At 45.5% G+C, this 14,736-nt stretch overlaps 1 protein-coding gene across 1 annotated transcript in view; it reads right to left on the bottom strand.

The window, feature by feature from the left end:
• Nucleotides 1–14,736, bottom strand: part of ATG14 (autophagy related 14) — an 85,907-nt gene that overhangs the window by 32,666 nt on the left and 38,505 nt on the right. The window contains exons 2-3 of the mRNA XM_068128225.2: nt 6,933–6,995; nt 34–76 (exon numbers count right to left, since the gene is read on the bottom strand). Of these exons, the coding sequence (XP_067984326.1) occupies nt 34–76; nt 6,933–6,995 (106 nt within the window). The remainder of the gene's footprint in view (nt 1–33; nt 77–6,932; nt 6,996–14,736) is intronic.

Consider the following 14,736-nt stretch of genomic DNA (forward strand, 5'->3'; position numbering starts at 1 on the left):
GGTCAGTTAGTAATTAAACAAACGATCACTCACCAGGAAGCCTTTCGCCTTTTCAGCTTGAGCAGCAACTTGCACTCTGATATAAAATGAAGAAGAAAGCAAATAGAGTAAGGTCAAAGTGACTACAGCATTTAAACTAGAACAGCACTCAGTAGAGCACATACCTCCGCCAGGCTGAACAGTTTACGTTTTGTATCCCACCGATAGGCCGGATCTGGATTCAGACCTGAACCAAAATCGAATCGCTTGTTCTTGTCACCTGACCAACTCATCCACCATGTTTTGTTATAATCCGTGCACAACTTTTTCAAATATTGCGCTATATATCGTTTTAGCCCGATCACTCAATAGTGAAGAATCACTGAAATAACTCTCTGATCCAGATGAGTGATTGGATCTTCACCAAAATTGAATCGATTCTTCCTGGGCACACACCCAACCTGTCCACCAGGTTTTGGTCGAATCCGTCCACAAGTTTTTGAGATATCCTGGTCACAAACAGACAGGGTTGAAACACAACCTCTGCCCAACTTCGGTGGCGGAGGTAATAACACAGAACCTACAATGAACACAACTGAACAAGGAAATTAATTTATTACCTCCGCCACCAAAGGTGGATGAATGAAAATGAATGAATGATCGTTTTAAGGCCATTTTTGCCCGGTAGAGCAGGGGTTAGCCTTGCGGGCCCCATGACAATTATGGTTCCCTGTTTGAGGCAATGTTTTTATGGCCGGATGCCCTTCCTGACGCCAACCCTTGGTCACGCTCTTACGATGCGCAGGGATACGGTGTACCTATTCTAAACCGGGGTACACACCGGGATCATTCATCCCAGCAAGCTGGTACTCAATTTGCCGACCTCGGAAGGATGACAGGCTGAGTCAACCCCCCTGGTGTTAATTTAGCGATCGATCGGGATTCGAACCCAGGATCCTAGGATCCCAAGCCGGCACCCTAACCGCTAAGCCAGCACCAGGCTTAAAAGGTGGATGGAGGTTACGTTTTCACCCCTGTCTGTCTGGTTATGTTTTCACTCCGCCACCAAAGGTGGTTTCACCCCATTAATCTCTGCCAAACGATATTTGGCAGATATGTAGCGTATGTGACAGGGACGAAATGATTAGATTTTGGTGAAGATCCGGATTCGGATACGGCTACGAGAATTTTTAAAGTAATTCTTCACCATTGGGAGATTAAGCCAATAACAATAAATAGCATGATATCTCAAAAAGTTGTGGACGAATTTGGACGAAACTTGGTGGAGACGTTGTGTGCGATAACGACTAATCAATTCGATTTTGGTGAAGAGCCGGATTCCGATCCGGCTAGTATAACTTTTAAAGTGATTCTTCACCATTGGGAGATAGGGCCAATAACAATAAATAGCACGATATCTCAAAAAGTTGTAGACGGATTTGGACAAAACTTGGTGGACCGGTTGGGTGTCTGACAAGGACGATTCGATTCGATTTTGGTGAAGATCTGAATATGGATTCCGAAATGAGCATTTTTTTTTTTTTTTAAGTGCTTCTCCACCATTGAGTGATGGGGCTAAAACCAAGATATAGCATGATATCTCAAAAATTTGTGGACGGATTTGGACGAAACTTGGTGAAGAGGTTGGCAGTGTGACAAGGACGAATCAATTCGTTTTTGCTGAAGATCTGTATATGGATTTGGACATGAGTTATTTAATTTTTGAGTGATTCTTCACCATTGGGAAATAGGGCCAAAAACGATACATAGCAGGATATCTAAAAACGTTATTGACTGATTTGGACAAAACGTAGTGGAGAGGTTTTGTGTGACAAAGACGAATCGATTCAATTTTGGTGAAGATCTGTATCTAGACAGAAAAATTTAAGTGATTCTTCAACATTGTGAGACAGGGCCAAAAACGATATACAGTATAGCAGGATGTCTCAAAAAGTTATGGACGAGTTATAACATGTACGAGCTATGACAACACTGGGTGCATAAGTTGGTTAGGTGACAAAAACAAGCTGATTAGATTTTGGTTCAGTTCTGGATCCAGGTACGACCTATCAGTAGGATACAAAATGTAAACTGTTCACCTGGCGGAGGTATACTCTCTACCGAGTGCCGTTATAGTTATATCATACAATTGACTGTCAATTGAAAGAGGTGACAGTAAGGGAGGCATTAAAAGAGAGGCTGAGTAGGGTAGTGGATGATGTGGTTGAGCTTGAACGTGGTTGGATGTCAATGAAAGCTAGTCTGTTGGGAGCCGTTGGTGAGGTATGTGGATGGACAAAAGGACCACCGAGGCACTCGGAACCATGGTGGTGGGATGATGAAGTTGGAAAGAGGATTGACGAGAAGAGGAAGAAGTTCAAGGAGTGGCAGAAGGCGAAGGGTACGGGAGCAGAAAAAGCAGAGCATGAAAGTTATAAGGCAGCAAACAAGGCTGCACAGAAAGAGGTAGCAAAGGCGCAGGAGGCATGGAGGAAAATGTTCGGAGAACGCATGGATTCGGAAGAGGGTCAGAGAGCGGTATTCAGGATTGCAAAGCAGATAGCGAAAGAGAGGTGTGATGTGATGGGGGTGAGTTGCTTGAAGGATGAAGTGGGACAAATCGTTGTGGACCCAGATGGAATTAAAGGAAGATGGAAAAGATATATGGAAATGCTGTTGAATACAGAGAATGAATGGGATGGCAACATAGAGAGTAACCCAGTTTTAGGACAGGCAGAGAAGATAAAATGAGAAGGAAGTTGAGGAAGCGATAAAAGCAATGAAGAGTATAAAAGCGGGAGGGCCGACGGGAGTTGTGGGAGATATGTTGAAGGCAGCAGGAAGTTGGGGTGTGAAGAGAATGACAGAGATCTGTAATCTGGTGGTGAAAGAAGGCCGCATTCCAGTGGATGGGGAACTGAGTACCCTCATCCCTCCATACAAGGGGAAAGGTGACCCTCTGGAGTGTGGCTCATACCGAGCGATAAAGTTATTGGAGCATGGAATGAAGGTATTGGAAAGGGTGTTGGAGAGGAGGACAAGGAGGAAGGTGAAGATCGACGAAATGCAGTTTGGATTTATGCCAGGAAGAGGAACGACAGACGCGCTCTTCCTTGTGAGGCAGTTGCAGGAGAAGTACATGGAGAAAAGGAAGAAGTTGTTTCTTGGGTTTGTTGATCTGGAGAAAGCATTCAATCGGGTTCCACGCGAAGTATTGACATGGGCATTGAGGAAGTTAGAAGTGGAGGAATGGTTGATCAGAGTAGTGATGGCAATGTACAAAAGAGCGCGCACAGCTGTAAGGACGAAGGACGGGAACAGTGGTGAGTTTGAGGTGAAGGTGGGAGTGCCTCAGGGGTCGGTACTAAGTCCACTACTATTTGTAGCTGTGATGGAGGTGCTGGCTCAGAACGTAAAGGAGGGTTTACCATGGGAGTTGTTGTTTGCAGATGATCTGGTGTTGATTGCGGAAAGTATGGATGGACTGAAGGAAAAGATGAACAAGTGGAAGGAATGTATGGAGACAAAAGGTCTGAAGGTGAATATAGGAAAGACGAAGGTGATGGCAAGTGGTAAAGCATGTGGTGAGGTGGAAAGAACTGGGAAGTGGCCATGTGTTGTGTGCAGGAAGGGTGTCAGAGTGAACTCCATTCAATGTACAATGTGCGCTGAGTGGGTTCATCAAAAATATAGTGGTCTGAGAGGGTCATTAACCAGTGTGGCAGCTACATTCAAATGTAAGGCGTGCACAGAGGGAGCTGCAGATGAAGGAAATGTTGAGTTGGATCTTGGAGACGGCGTGAAGCTGGAAAGTGTGAAAACATTTTGCTACCTCGGAGACATGCTGAATGGAGAAGGTGGATCAGGACTCGGCAACGGTTGCTCGAGGGAGATGTGCATGGATGAAGTTTCGGGAACTGAGTGGCGTGCTGATGAGGGGAGTGTCGTTGAAGCTGAAGGGAAAGGTGTGTGCTGCATGTGTGAGAGGTGTTATGATTTATGGGAGCGAGACATGGGTCATGAATGTAGAGCAGCAACGAAGGCTGGAAAGGGTGGAAATGCGAATGGTTCGACGGATGTGCAGAGTATCGTTGAGAGAGAGGAAGACAAATGATGAATTGCGAAAGATGATGGGAAAAGAGCCTGTGATTGATGCTGTGAAGAGGAACAGGTTGAGATGGTTTGGTCATGTGTTGAGGAAGGATGAAAGTGACTGGTTGAGAAGAGTGATGGAAATGAATGTAGAAGGAAGTAGAGGACGGGGAAGACCGAGAAAGACTTGGCTAAAGATGGTGGAAGAAGAAATGCGGGCAAGGGGGTTAACAAAGAGAGATGCAGAAAATAGGGCAAAATGGAGAACATTGTCATGGGGACCGCAAGGCTAACCCCCACTCTAGCAGGGAAAATGGCCTTATAATGCATGTTGTGTGGTTGTTGTATACAATTGACTGTCAACAAGTCAAGTGAATGTCAAAGGAGAACATTCAAATGAGCAAATAGTCTAATGAGGGAGAACGATTGCTTAATTTGTTTAAATGTTCATTCCTCTTCATTTAATCTATTGGATCTTCATTGGATCTATTGCTTCCACTGTATAAACATTAAGGGCCAAATTCCAAAAGGCGCTCAGTGAATGTCTTGCTGACATACGCCTAACCCTTAAACGCTGACAAAAACATCTTTGTATGTGCACAGCTAATCAGCCATCTAAACAGCAACTTATGAAGGGAGATAAACAGCCGATTAGTTGTTTGCATTTAAACAGCCGTCACACATGCAAGCATGGCGACGGCCGTAAAATGATGATGATGATGATAAACAGCCAATGAGCCTGTGAAACACCGTAGAGAGAGGGTTCTCCATGTACTGTGCCTACATTATATATTTATATTCCAGGCACTGGTCACTTACACCTACTTACTCTTTTTCCAACAGACTATTGTATCCCACTGATGGGCCGGATCTGCATCCGGATCTTGATCAAAATCTAATCAGTTTGTTCTTGTCACCGACCCAATACAACCACCAAGTGTTGTCATAATCCTTTTAACATTTTGAAATATCATGATATACACTGCATGAACAAAAGTATGTGGACACCAGAACATCGAACATCTCATTCCAAAATCATGGGCTTTAATATGGAGTTGGTCCCCCCTTTGCTGCTATAACAGCCTCCACTCTTCGGGGAAGGCTTTCCACTAGATGTTGGAACATTGCTGCAGGGATTTTCTTCCATTCAGCCACAAGAGCATTGGTGAGGTAGAGCACTGATGTTGGACGATTAGGCCTGGCTCGCAGTCGACGTTCTAATTCACCCCAAAGGTGTTCGATTGAGTTGAGGTCAGGGCTCTGTGCAGGTCAGTCAAGTTCTTGCACACCGATCTCGACAAACCATTTCTGTATGGACTTTGCTCTGTGCATGGGGGCACCGTCATACTGAAACAGGAAAGGGCTTCCCCAAACTGTTGCCACAAAGTTGGAAGCACACAATCGTTTAGAATGTCATTGTATGCTGTAGCAGTAAGATTTCCCTTCACTGGAACTAAGGGGCCTAAACCGAACCATGAAAAACAGCCCCAGACCATTATTCCTCCTCCACCAAACTTTACGGTTGGCACTACACTATGCATCGGGCAGGTAGCGTTCTCCTGGCATCCGCCTAACTCAGATTCGTCCATCAGACTGCCAGATGGTGAAGCGTGATTCATCACTCCAGAGAAAGAGTTTCCACTGCTCCAGAGTCCAATGGTTGTGAGCTTTACACCACTCCACCCAACGCTTGGCATTGCACATGGTGATCTTCGGCTTGTGTGTGGCTGCTCGGCCATGGAAACCCATTTCATTAAGCTCCCGATGAACAGTTGTTGTGCTGACTTTGCTTCCAGAGGCAGTTTGGAATGAGGTAGTGAGTGTTGCAACCGAGGACAGACGATTTTAACACGCTACGTGCCTCAGCACTCGGCGGTCCCATTCTGTGAGCTTGTGTGGCCTATCACTTTGCGACTGAGCTGTTATTGTGAAGAGGCAATGTCTAGGAGCAACAACAGCACTTACAGTTGACCGAGGCAGCTCTAGCAGGACAGAATTTTGACGAACTGACTTGTTGGAAAGGTGGCATCCTGTGACGGTGCCACGTTGAAGGTCACCGAGCTCTTCAGTACGGCCCATTCTACTGCCATTTTTGTCTATGGAGATTGCATGGCTGCGTGCTTGATTATATATACCTGTCAGCAATGGGTGTGGCTGAAACAGCCAAATCCAATAATTAGAAGGGGTGTCCGCATACTTTTGATAATGTAGTGCATGGATGTATATATCTATCCTCTTGGTAAGTGGGAAGTAACGCGTGCGCTTGGACCTGGAAACAGAATTATGACGCGGCGCGTTACGTCACGGCTTACCAAGAGGATATCACAATCGATATGCTCTACCTTTACGTTTTTCATTCAGTGTGAAAAACAAACAAACCAATTGTTAAAATGATTATCAAATATCAAAAGCATCGGCGTTACTGGTCTTGCAACGACACAGTACTTATAGGCCCGGCAGAAGGATCATGTTATTACCCAACCCTTGTGGAGTATAGTGATCACAGTAGATCTTCGCTCAGTTCTGTAAGTAAAACTTACCTCACAGATGTCGGGATTCCTCCAAATTTCTTTGTTTAATGTTATAAACGGCATTAGCGACTATTAAAAAAGCTAATAATATGTTTATGGTTTATAATATTTTACAAGCCCGGCTTCGCCGCTGTTAGACTTCTTGTCTTGTTGTTATCCTCTTGGTAAGCCGTGACGTAACCTCTTGGTAAGCCAGGGTGGAGGGGAAGTTGATATTATTTCCACAAAATATTTGAAGTATTGCAATAATAGAGGCGTGATTTACTTCATTTGAAAGCCAATTCTCATGTTCCGGTCAGAACTAGCTGCTCCAGGGATTCAATAGCTCACCTTTCCAGATATTTCTGCCTCTCCTTCTTGAGAGAATTCAGTCTTGCGAGTTTGTCAGCATAACTGTAACACAGAGCACAGAATGGACAGAAAGATGTAAATTCACTGGATATGTTCTTACGTGGAAAGATAAATAAATCTGGCTAGTATAAAACATCACTTTTCTTTCCAAGTACTTAAACAACATCAGCAAGGTTTCCAAGAGGTGGTGTGGCAATTACCAAAACAGAAGTGAAATTATAATCATTGTTTTTTTAAATTGTAATTAGGGAGTATAAAAACCATGTTTATCCATAATTTGTGTGTTCCAGGTTGATTTGGTTGTCTGTCCCTACTGCTACAAATAAATTGTTGCAATGATGAGTCTGCGCAACTCTTTAGTTTCAAAGAAACAAAGAATGTGAGAAAATATAGCATATGTAGACGGAAGAGTACCCATTCCCAGTGAGGGGAAAAGCAAGCAAAAGTAACTGGGGGATGGAAAAAGTTTAGGTTAAGTTATCAATTTCAATTATATTGTCATGTCCATAGCCGATGAACACCAGCCTTGGACGAATAGCCAGGACGGTCCTTAATTCCGAGGTGAACAGCCACAAAATTGGGGGTTGGTTTTGCCATGTGTGTGATGGAAAGGAGCAAAGTGCTCACCTGAATAGAAGCACACAGGTTTAATTCGGAACCCACAACGAATAAACGAACACAACAATTGAAAAATGCAACGCAACAAATTTACTGAAAGTAAATCGAAGAATAAAATGAATGCCAAGGTAACACTAATAATCTCTACCGTGAGATGTCTCCACTCAGTCACAAATACAACACACATGGGAAAGATAAAGAAATATAATGTTTTCCTTTTAATTGGCCGGCACTCAGCTCTGGTCCAAAATGGCTTTTAGGGACTTGGTGATTGTTGCAGCCAGTGAAGCCACTTGCGCGGGAAGCGGTCCAAAAATGGCACCGGTGTGGTGTGTCGAAAACGCACAGACGTGAAGCAAGCAGCCGAAACAGCCATCTTTCGCTCTCCACTCTGTCCAAAGCGCCAAGAGCCCCACAAACTGCCGCCAAGACCTCCTCCTCGCTGTCGAAATTGCCAAAGTTCCACCAGCTCCAAACAAAGCTCCCCTCACCAGCAGCACAACAATGGCTGAACCTCCTCCTCCAGCACAAAGACCCCAAAGAGAGAGATGCGCTCTTCTTCCTCTTTCTTGAAGCTTCTCGATGACGTCATACTGTCCAATCGCCGAGCTCCACTGAATCAACCCATGTCTGCTTGACCAATCACGAACCTCGGGGCGTGGCCTGCCGACTTTGCCCTTCCACACCCCTCGTACCTCGCTGGGGTGTGGCCTTTTTCCTTTTTAGGTTGGTGGGGCGGGGTTTACTTTCAGATCGGCAAAGTCCGGGCATTGTCGGTGGTTCTGGTGGTTGTTGTTTAAAGGGAGGTTTTCATGGCCGGCCTTGTTGTAGTTGTAAAAACGTAGGGAAAAGCCACAAGGGGCAATCACATACAGGGGGAAAACTAACCTTAATCCCTATCTAGTTAACACAGCTTCACCCCCCGTGTGAAGACACAAACAATCTGAAGCTCCAGTTTCCCTACTTAAGTACATTGAGAAGTGTCCCATGCATCCACGGTCCATGCTATAATTAATTATACGATCCAATCTTTACTATGGTATCTACCCCCACAAACGTAACTAATATACATCAAAAGAACCCCTAAACTTCACAGAATTACTAGAGAACAAAACAATGCTTGATCATCACATAATTACTACAAATCAAAACAACCGTTAAATGACACAGAACTACTATAAATCAAAACACCTAATCGTCACAGACTTACTATAAACCAAAACAACCCCTGGTCATCACAGAACTACTATAAACCAAAAGAACCCCTCACCATCACATAATTACAATAAAACAAAACAACCCATGAATGTCACAGAACTACTCTAAACCAAAACAACTCCTGAACGTCACATAATTAATTACTACAAACCAAAATAACCCTTGACCGTCACAAAATTACTAAAATCAAAACAACATCTAAAAGTCACAAAACTACCATAAATCAAAATAACATCTAAACGTAACAGAACCACGATAAATCAAAACAACATGTAAACCCTCAGGAGAGCCAGGAAACAATATCTCTCCGTTCTCAGGACAGAACTCTCTTATCTGTCTCCCTCTTCCAAATCCTGGTGGCGTCTGGTCAAATCTGTTTCTGGTGTTTGTTCCCCCTCCATCCCCTCCCTCACCTCAAACGGCCACACGGCTGAATCCGCACGTGAAAAAGCTGAATGCCTCAACTCTGTGTTTGCCTCTATATCTTGTGTCCCAAACCCATCCCTCTCTGTACCCACCGTACCCAGTCGTACCCAGCTGCTCCTGGACTCTGTGTCCTTTCCTCCTGACAAGGTGGAAAAGTTTCTGTCAACCCTCGACTCTGATTCTGATTCTGCAACTGGACCTGACGGCATCAGCCCACGGGTCCTAAAATCCTGTTCTTCCGCTCTTTCACTCCCTCTCTCTGTTCTCTTCACCCTCTCTTTTGCTCAAGGTCATCTGCCATCTGCTTGGAAATCTGCCAACATCACCGCTTTGCACAAAAAAGGTGCAAAAACAGATCCCAGCAACTACAGACCAATCAGCCTTCTCCCAATTATCAGCAGTCATGGAATCCATCATTGCTTAAGATATGAAATCTTTCCTCTTCTCCAATGGCTTGATCTCTGATCATCAATTTGGTTTCAGACCTGGTCACTCTACTCTGGACATGCTGCTTCTGCTTTCTCAACAATGGATGGAGGTCCTCAATGCCAAACAGGAAATTAGAGCTGTCTCCCTTGACACATCACGTGCCTTCGATACGGTCTGGCACCCCGCTCTGCTCACCAAACTCTCCTTTTTTGGTATCCATGGAAATCTCCACGCATGGCTGGCGGACTTCCTCTCTAGTCGTAGTCAACGTGTGGCCCTGAATGGGTTTCTCTCATCTCCTCTTCCTGTTCAGGCTGGAGTTCCCCAAGGCAGTGTTCTGGGCCCTGTACTTTTTCTGGTCTTCATCATAGATCTCTCTGACTCTCTTGAAAATCCTCTCTATCTCTTTGCTGATGACTCTACTCTCTGTCGCTCCATTCCTCATCCCTCAGATCGGCAGTCTGCAGCCTCCTCTCTCTGCAGACCTGGACAAAATCACAGACTGGGCAAACAAGTGGAACATGTCTTTCAATCCTGACAAATCTCACACTCTTACGATGTGTCTCCGAAAAGACCGACTGGACAACCCTCCCATCCACTTTCTGAATAATCCTCTCCAAGAAGTTCTGTCACTCAAGCTTTTGGGTCTCACTATCTGCCATGATCTTTCCTGGGAAAACCACATTTCAAATCTGGCCTCCAAAGCCAGTCGCCGACTGGGCATCCTCCGTCGTGCAAAGTCCTTCCTCGGCACACCTGAGCTCCTCACCACATACAAGGCTTTCATCCGCAGCTCAATGGAATACTGCTCTCCCCTCTGGGCTGGTGCTCCTGCCTCACACCAAGCTCGTCTTCACGCTGTTGAAGCCAAAGCATTCAGAATCATTGGAATCTCCCGCGATGAAGCTAACTCCAAGGGCCTCTCACTCACTCACCGCAGGCAGGTTGGTGGTCTTTCCGTCGTCTACCGACTCCTTCTGGCCTTGCCCCCCCAGCTCTCTCTGGGCTGTCCCGCAAATATTCCTACAGGTCGCACAAGATCTGCCTGCAACCCTTTTATGGTTAAACTGCCAAAATCAAGACTCTCTGCTCACCTTCACTCCTTCATTCATCTTTTCTCCCGCCTCTGGAACAAACTCCCTCACTCTCTTCAATCCCACTCCACCGTCCAGGTCTTTAAAACAGCTGTTCACCACCATCTCTTATCTTCCCCCATCCAAAACCTTGATCTTTTCTATCCCCGCTAATTTCACCCCAATTCCACTTTTTTGAAATACCAACTTCTGTCCTGGAAGTCCTTGGTGTCCTTGTGTTTTATACTTCTCTCCCCCCCCACACCCCCCCTTCTCACGCCTCCTCCCCCCAAGCCCTCTCCCTCCCACACATCTCCCTGCTCTCAAATGTTGTGTTTGTGTGCTTCCCCTTCTCTCCCCATCTTGTCTTCCGCTCCCTCTTTTTATATATTTTGTTTGTCTGGTTGATTTGTTTGTGAAGTGAATGTCAGCTCTTTCACGAGCCTCGATTCAGTATAACCAAAAAAAAAAAAAAACCACAGTACTATAAATCAAAACAACACCTAATCATCACAGAACTACTATGAATCAAAACACCTAAATGTCACCAAATTACTATAAGCCAAAAGAACCCCTGAACATCACAGAACTACTATAAACCAAAACAACATCTAAACCTCACAGAACTACTATAAACCACAACATCTAAACCTCACAGAACTACTATAAACCAAAACAACATCTAAACATCACAGAACTACTATAAACTGGCTCATCTGATCATGTGCTTGTCAAAGTGGACATCTCTCTGACCATTCTCAGAGAGCCTCCTCAGCATGGACGAGTCTGGCATTTCACTCAGGCCAAGTGGCACGGTCTACAAAAGCAGCCATCAATCATCTGGACTGGTCTCCCATCTCTACCGCCTCTGACATCAACTCATCCTGGGAATTCTTTCAAAGTAAACTGCTCTCTCTCATGCACAGATTTATCCCATCTCGTCTTCAGTTGTCATACCCTTCCTCCCGTCCATGGTACACGGAATCTTGTGGTGACGCTGTTGCCCTGAAACAACTTGCTTTCGTCTCCTGGAAAGCAAATCCAACGGAAGGAAATCTCATTTCCTTTCACAAAGCCCGAAACAAGTGTGTGTCCACCCTTAGGAGAGCCAGGAAACAATATCTCACCGTTCTCAAGACCGAACTCTCTTATCTGTCTCCATCTTCCAAATCCTGGTGGCATCTGGTCAAATCTGTTTCTGGTGTTTGTTCCCCCTCCATCCCCTTCCTCACCTCAAACGGCTTAACGGCTGACTCCGCACGTGAAAAAGCTGAATGCCTCAACTCTGTGTTTGCCTCTAAATCTTGTGTCCCAAACCCATCCCTCTCTGTACCCACCTGCTCCTGGACTCTGTGTCCTTTCCTCCTGACAAGGTGGAAAAGTTTCTGTCAACCCTCGACTGATTCTGCAACTGGTCCTGACGGCATCAGCCCACGGGTCCTAAAATCATGTTCTTCCGCTCTTTCACTCCCTCTTTCTGTTCTCTTCACCCTCTCTTTTGCTCAAGGTCATCTGCCATCTGCTTGGAAATCAGCCAACATCACCACTTTGCACAAAAAAGGTGCAAAAACAGATCCTAGCAACTGCAGACCAATCAGCCTTCTCCCAATTATCAGCAAAGTCATGGAATCCATCATTGCTTCAGATATTAAATCTTTCCTCTTCTCCAATGGCTTGATCTCTGATCATCAATTTGGTTTCAGACCTGGTCACTCTACTCTGGACATGCTGCTTCTGCTTTCTCAACAATGGATGGAGGTCCTCAACGCCAAACAGGAAATTAGAGCTGTCTCCCTTGACATTTCACGTGCCTACGATATGGTCTGGCACCCTGCTCTGCTCACCAAACTCTCCTCCTTTGGTATCCATGGAAATCTCCACGCATGGCTGGCGGACTTCCTCTCTGGTCGTAGTCAACGTGTGGCCCTGAATGGGTTTGTCTCATCTCCTCTTCCTGTTCAGGCTGGAGTTCCCCAAGGTAGTGTTCTGGGCCCTGTGCTTTTTCTGGTCTTCATCAATGATCTCTCTGACTCTCTTGAAAATTCTCTCTATCTCTTTGCTGAAGACTCTACTCTCTGTCGCTCCATTCCTCATCCCTCAGGTCGGCAGTCTGCAGCCTCCTCACTCTCTGCAGACCTGGACAAAATCACAGACTGGGCAAACAAATGGAACATGTCTTTCAATCCTGATAAATCTCACACTCTTACGATGTCTCTCCGAAAAGACCGACTGGACAACCCTCCCATCCACTTTCTGAATAATCCTCTCCAAGAAGTTCTGTCACTCAAGCTTTTGGGCCTCACTATTTGCCATGATCTTTCCTGGGAAAACCACATTTCAAATCTGGCCTCCAAAGCCAGTCGCCGACTGGGCATCCTCCGTCGTGCGAAGTCCTTCCTTGGCACACCTGAGCTCCTCACCACATACAAGGCTTTCATCCGCAGCTCTATGGAATACTGCTCTCCCCTCTGGTCTGGTGCTCCTGCCTCACACCGAGCTCGTCTTCATGCTGTTGAAACCAAAGCGTTCAGAATCATTGGAATCTCCCGCGATGAAGCTAACTCCAAGGGCCTTTCACTCACTCACCGCAGGCAGGTTGGTGGTCTTTCCGTCTTCTACCGACTCCTCTCTGGCCTTGCCCCCCCCAGCTCTCTCTGGGCTCTGTCCCCCAAATATTCCTACAGGTCGCACAAGATCTGCCTGCAACCCTCTTATGGTTAAACTGGCAAAATCAAGACTTTCTGCTCACCTTCACTCCTTCATTCCTCTTTTCTCCCACCTCTGGAACAAACTCCCTCACTCTCGTCAATCCCACTCCACCCTCCAGGTCTTTAAAACAGCTGTTCACCACCATCTCTTATCCTCCCCCATGCAAAACCTTGATCTTTTCTACCCCCGCTAATTTCGGTCCCCATGTGATTTATACCTCTGCCCCCCCCCCCCCCCGCCTTTCCCACGCATCCTCCCCCCAAGCCCTCTCCCTCACACACTTCTCGCCTGCTCTCAAATGTTGTGGTTGTGTGCTTCCCCTTCTCTCCCCATCTTGTCTTCCGCTCCCTCTTTTTGTATATTTTGTTTGTCTGGTTGTTTTGTTTGTGAAATAAACGTTAGCTCTTTCACGAGCCTCGATTCAGTATACAAAAAAACCAAAAAAAAACAAAAAACCAAAACAACATCTAAACCTCACAGAACTACTATAAACCAAAACAACATCTAAACATCAAAGCACTAACTATAAACCAAAACAACATCGAAACCTCACAGAACTACGATAAACCAAAACAACATCTAAGCATCACAGCACTAACTATAAACCAAAACAACATCGAAACCTCACAGAACTACTATAAACCAAAACAACATCAAAACCTCACAGAACTACTATAAACCAAAACAACACCTAAGCGTCACAGAGCTACTAGAAACCAAAACAACTAAAGGTCACAGAACTACTATAAACCAAAACAACACTTAAGCGTCACAAAACTACTATAAACCAAAACAACACCTAAGCGTCACAGAGCTACTATAAATCAAAACAACATCTAAACGTCACAAAACTACTATAAACCTGTAAGGTATTGTTACAGACGTGGCTTAGATGTTATTTACCGAGCGGTTTAGTATGACCACGTCTGCACAAGTTACCCGATTATACCCGAACGTTGACTAATCGCGCTACGCTAGATCAATGAAGGAAAAGACACACGGCTGGGATTAAAATGACACACCAGGGATACGGTTCTCAAGACCTCCGGAGGAGATTATATTCGTTCGGAAGGTTAGATTACAACTACGAGAGGGACAGCAAAGGAAGATAGGCACTTAGACACAATCTTATATTAACCCCAACAGACGACAGATAAACGGGACAAAAGGCTGACTCACACGGGGATTGATGGCTAGGAAAGGCAGGATCGATGGCTCCAGGTGCACCTGGGCTCAAAGGTCAGAATCGACTCGGTCCGGTCCAGAGATGCGGGGAGGTATTCACAGCGCTCGAGGTGGCGTCTTGTCGT

Source organism: Myxine glutinosa, chromosome 9 (assembly GCF_964187855.1).
Source record: "Myxine glutinosa chromosome 9, kmMyxGlut1.1, whole genome shotgun sequence".
NCBI classification, from domain to species: domain Eukaryota; kingdom Metazoa; phylum Chordata; class Myxini; order Myxiniformes; family Myxinidae; genus Myxine; species Myxine glutinosa.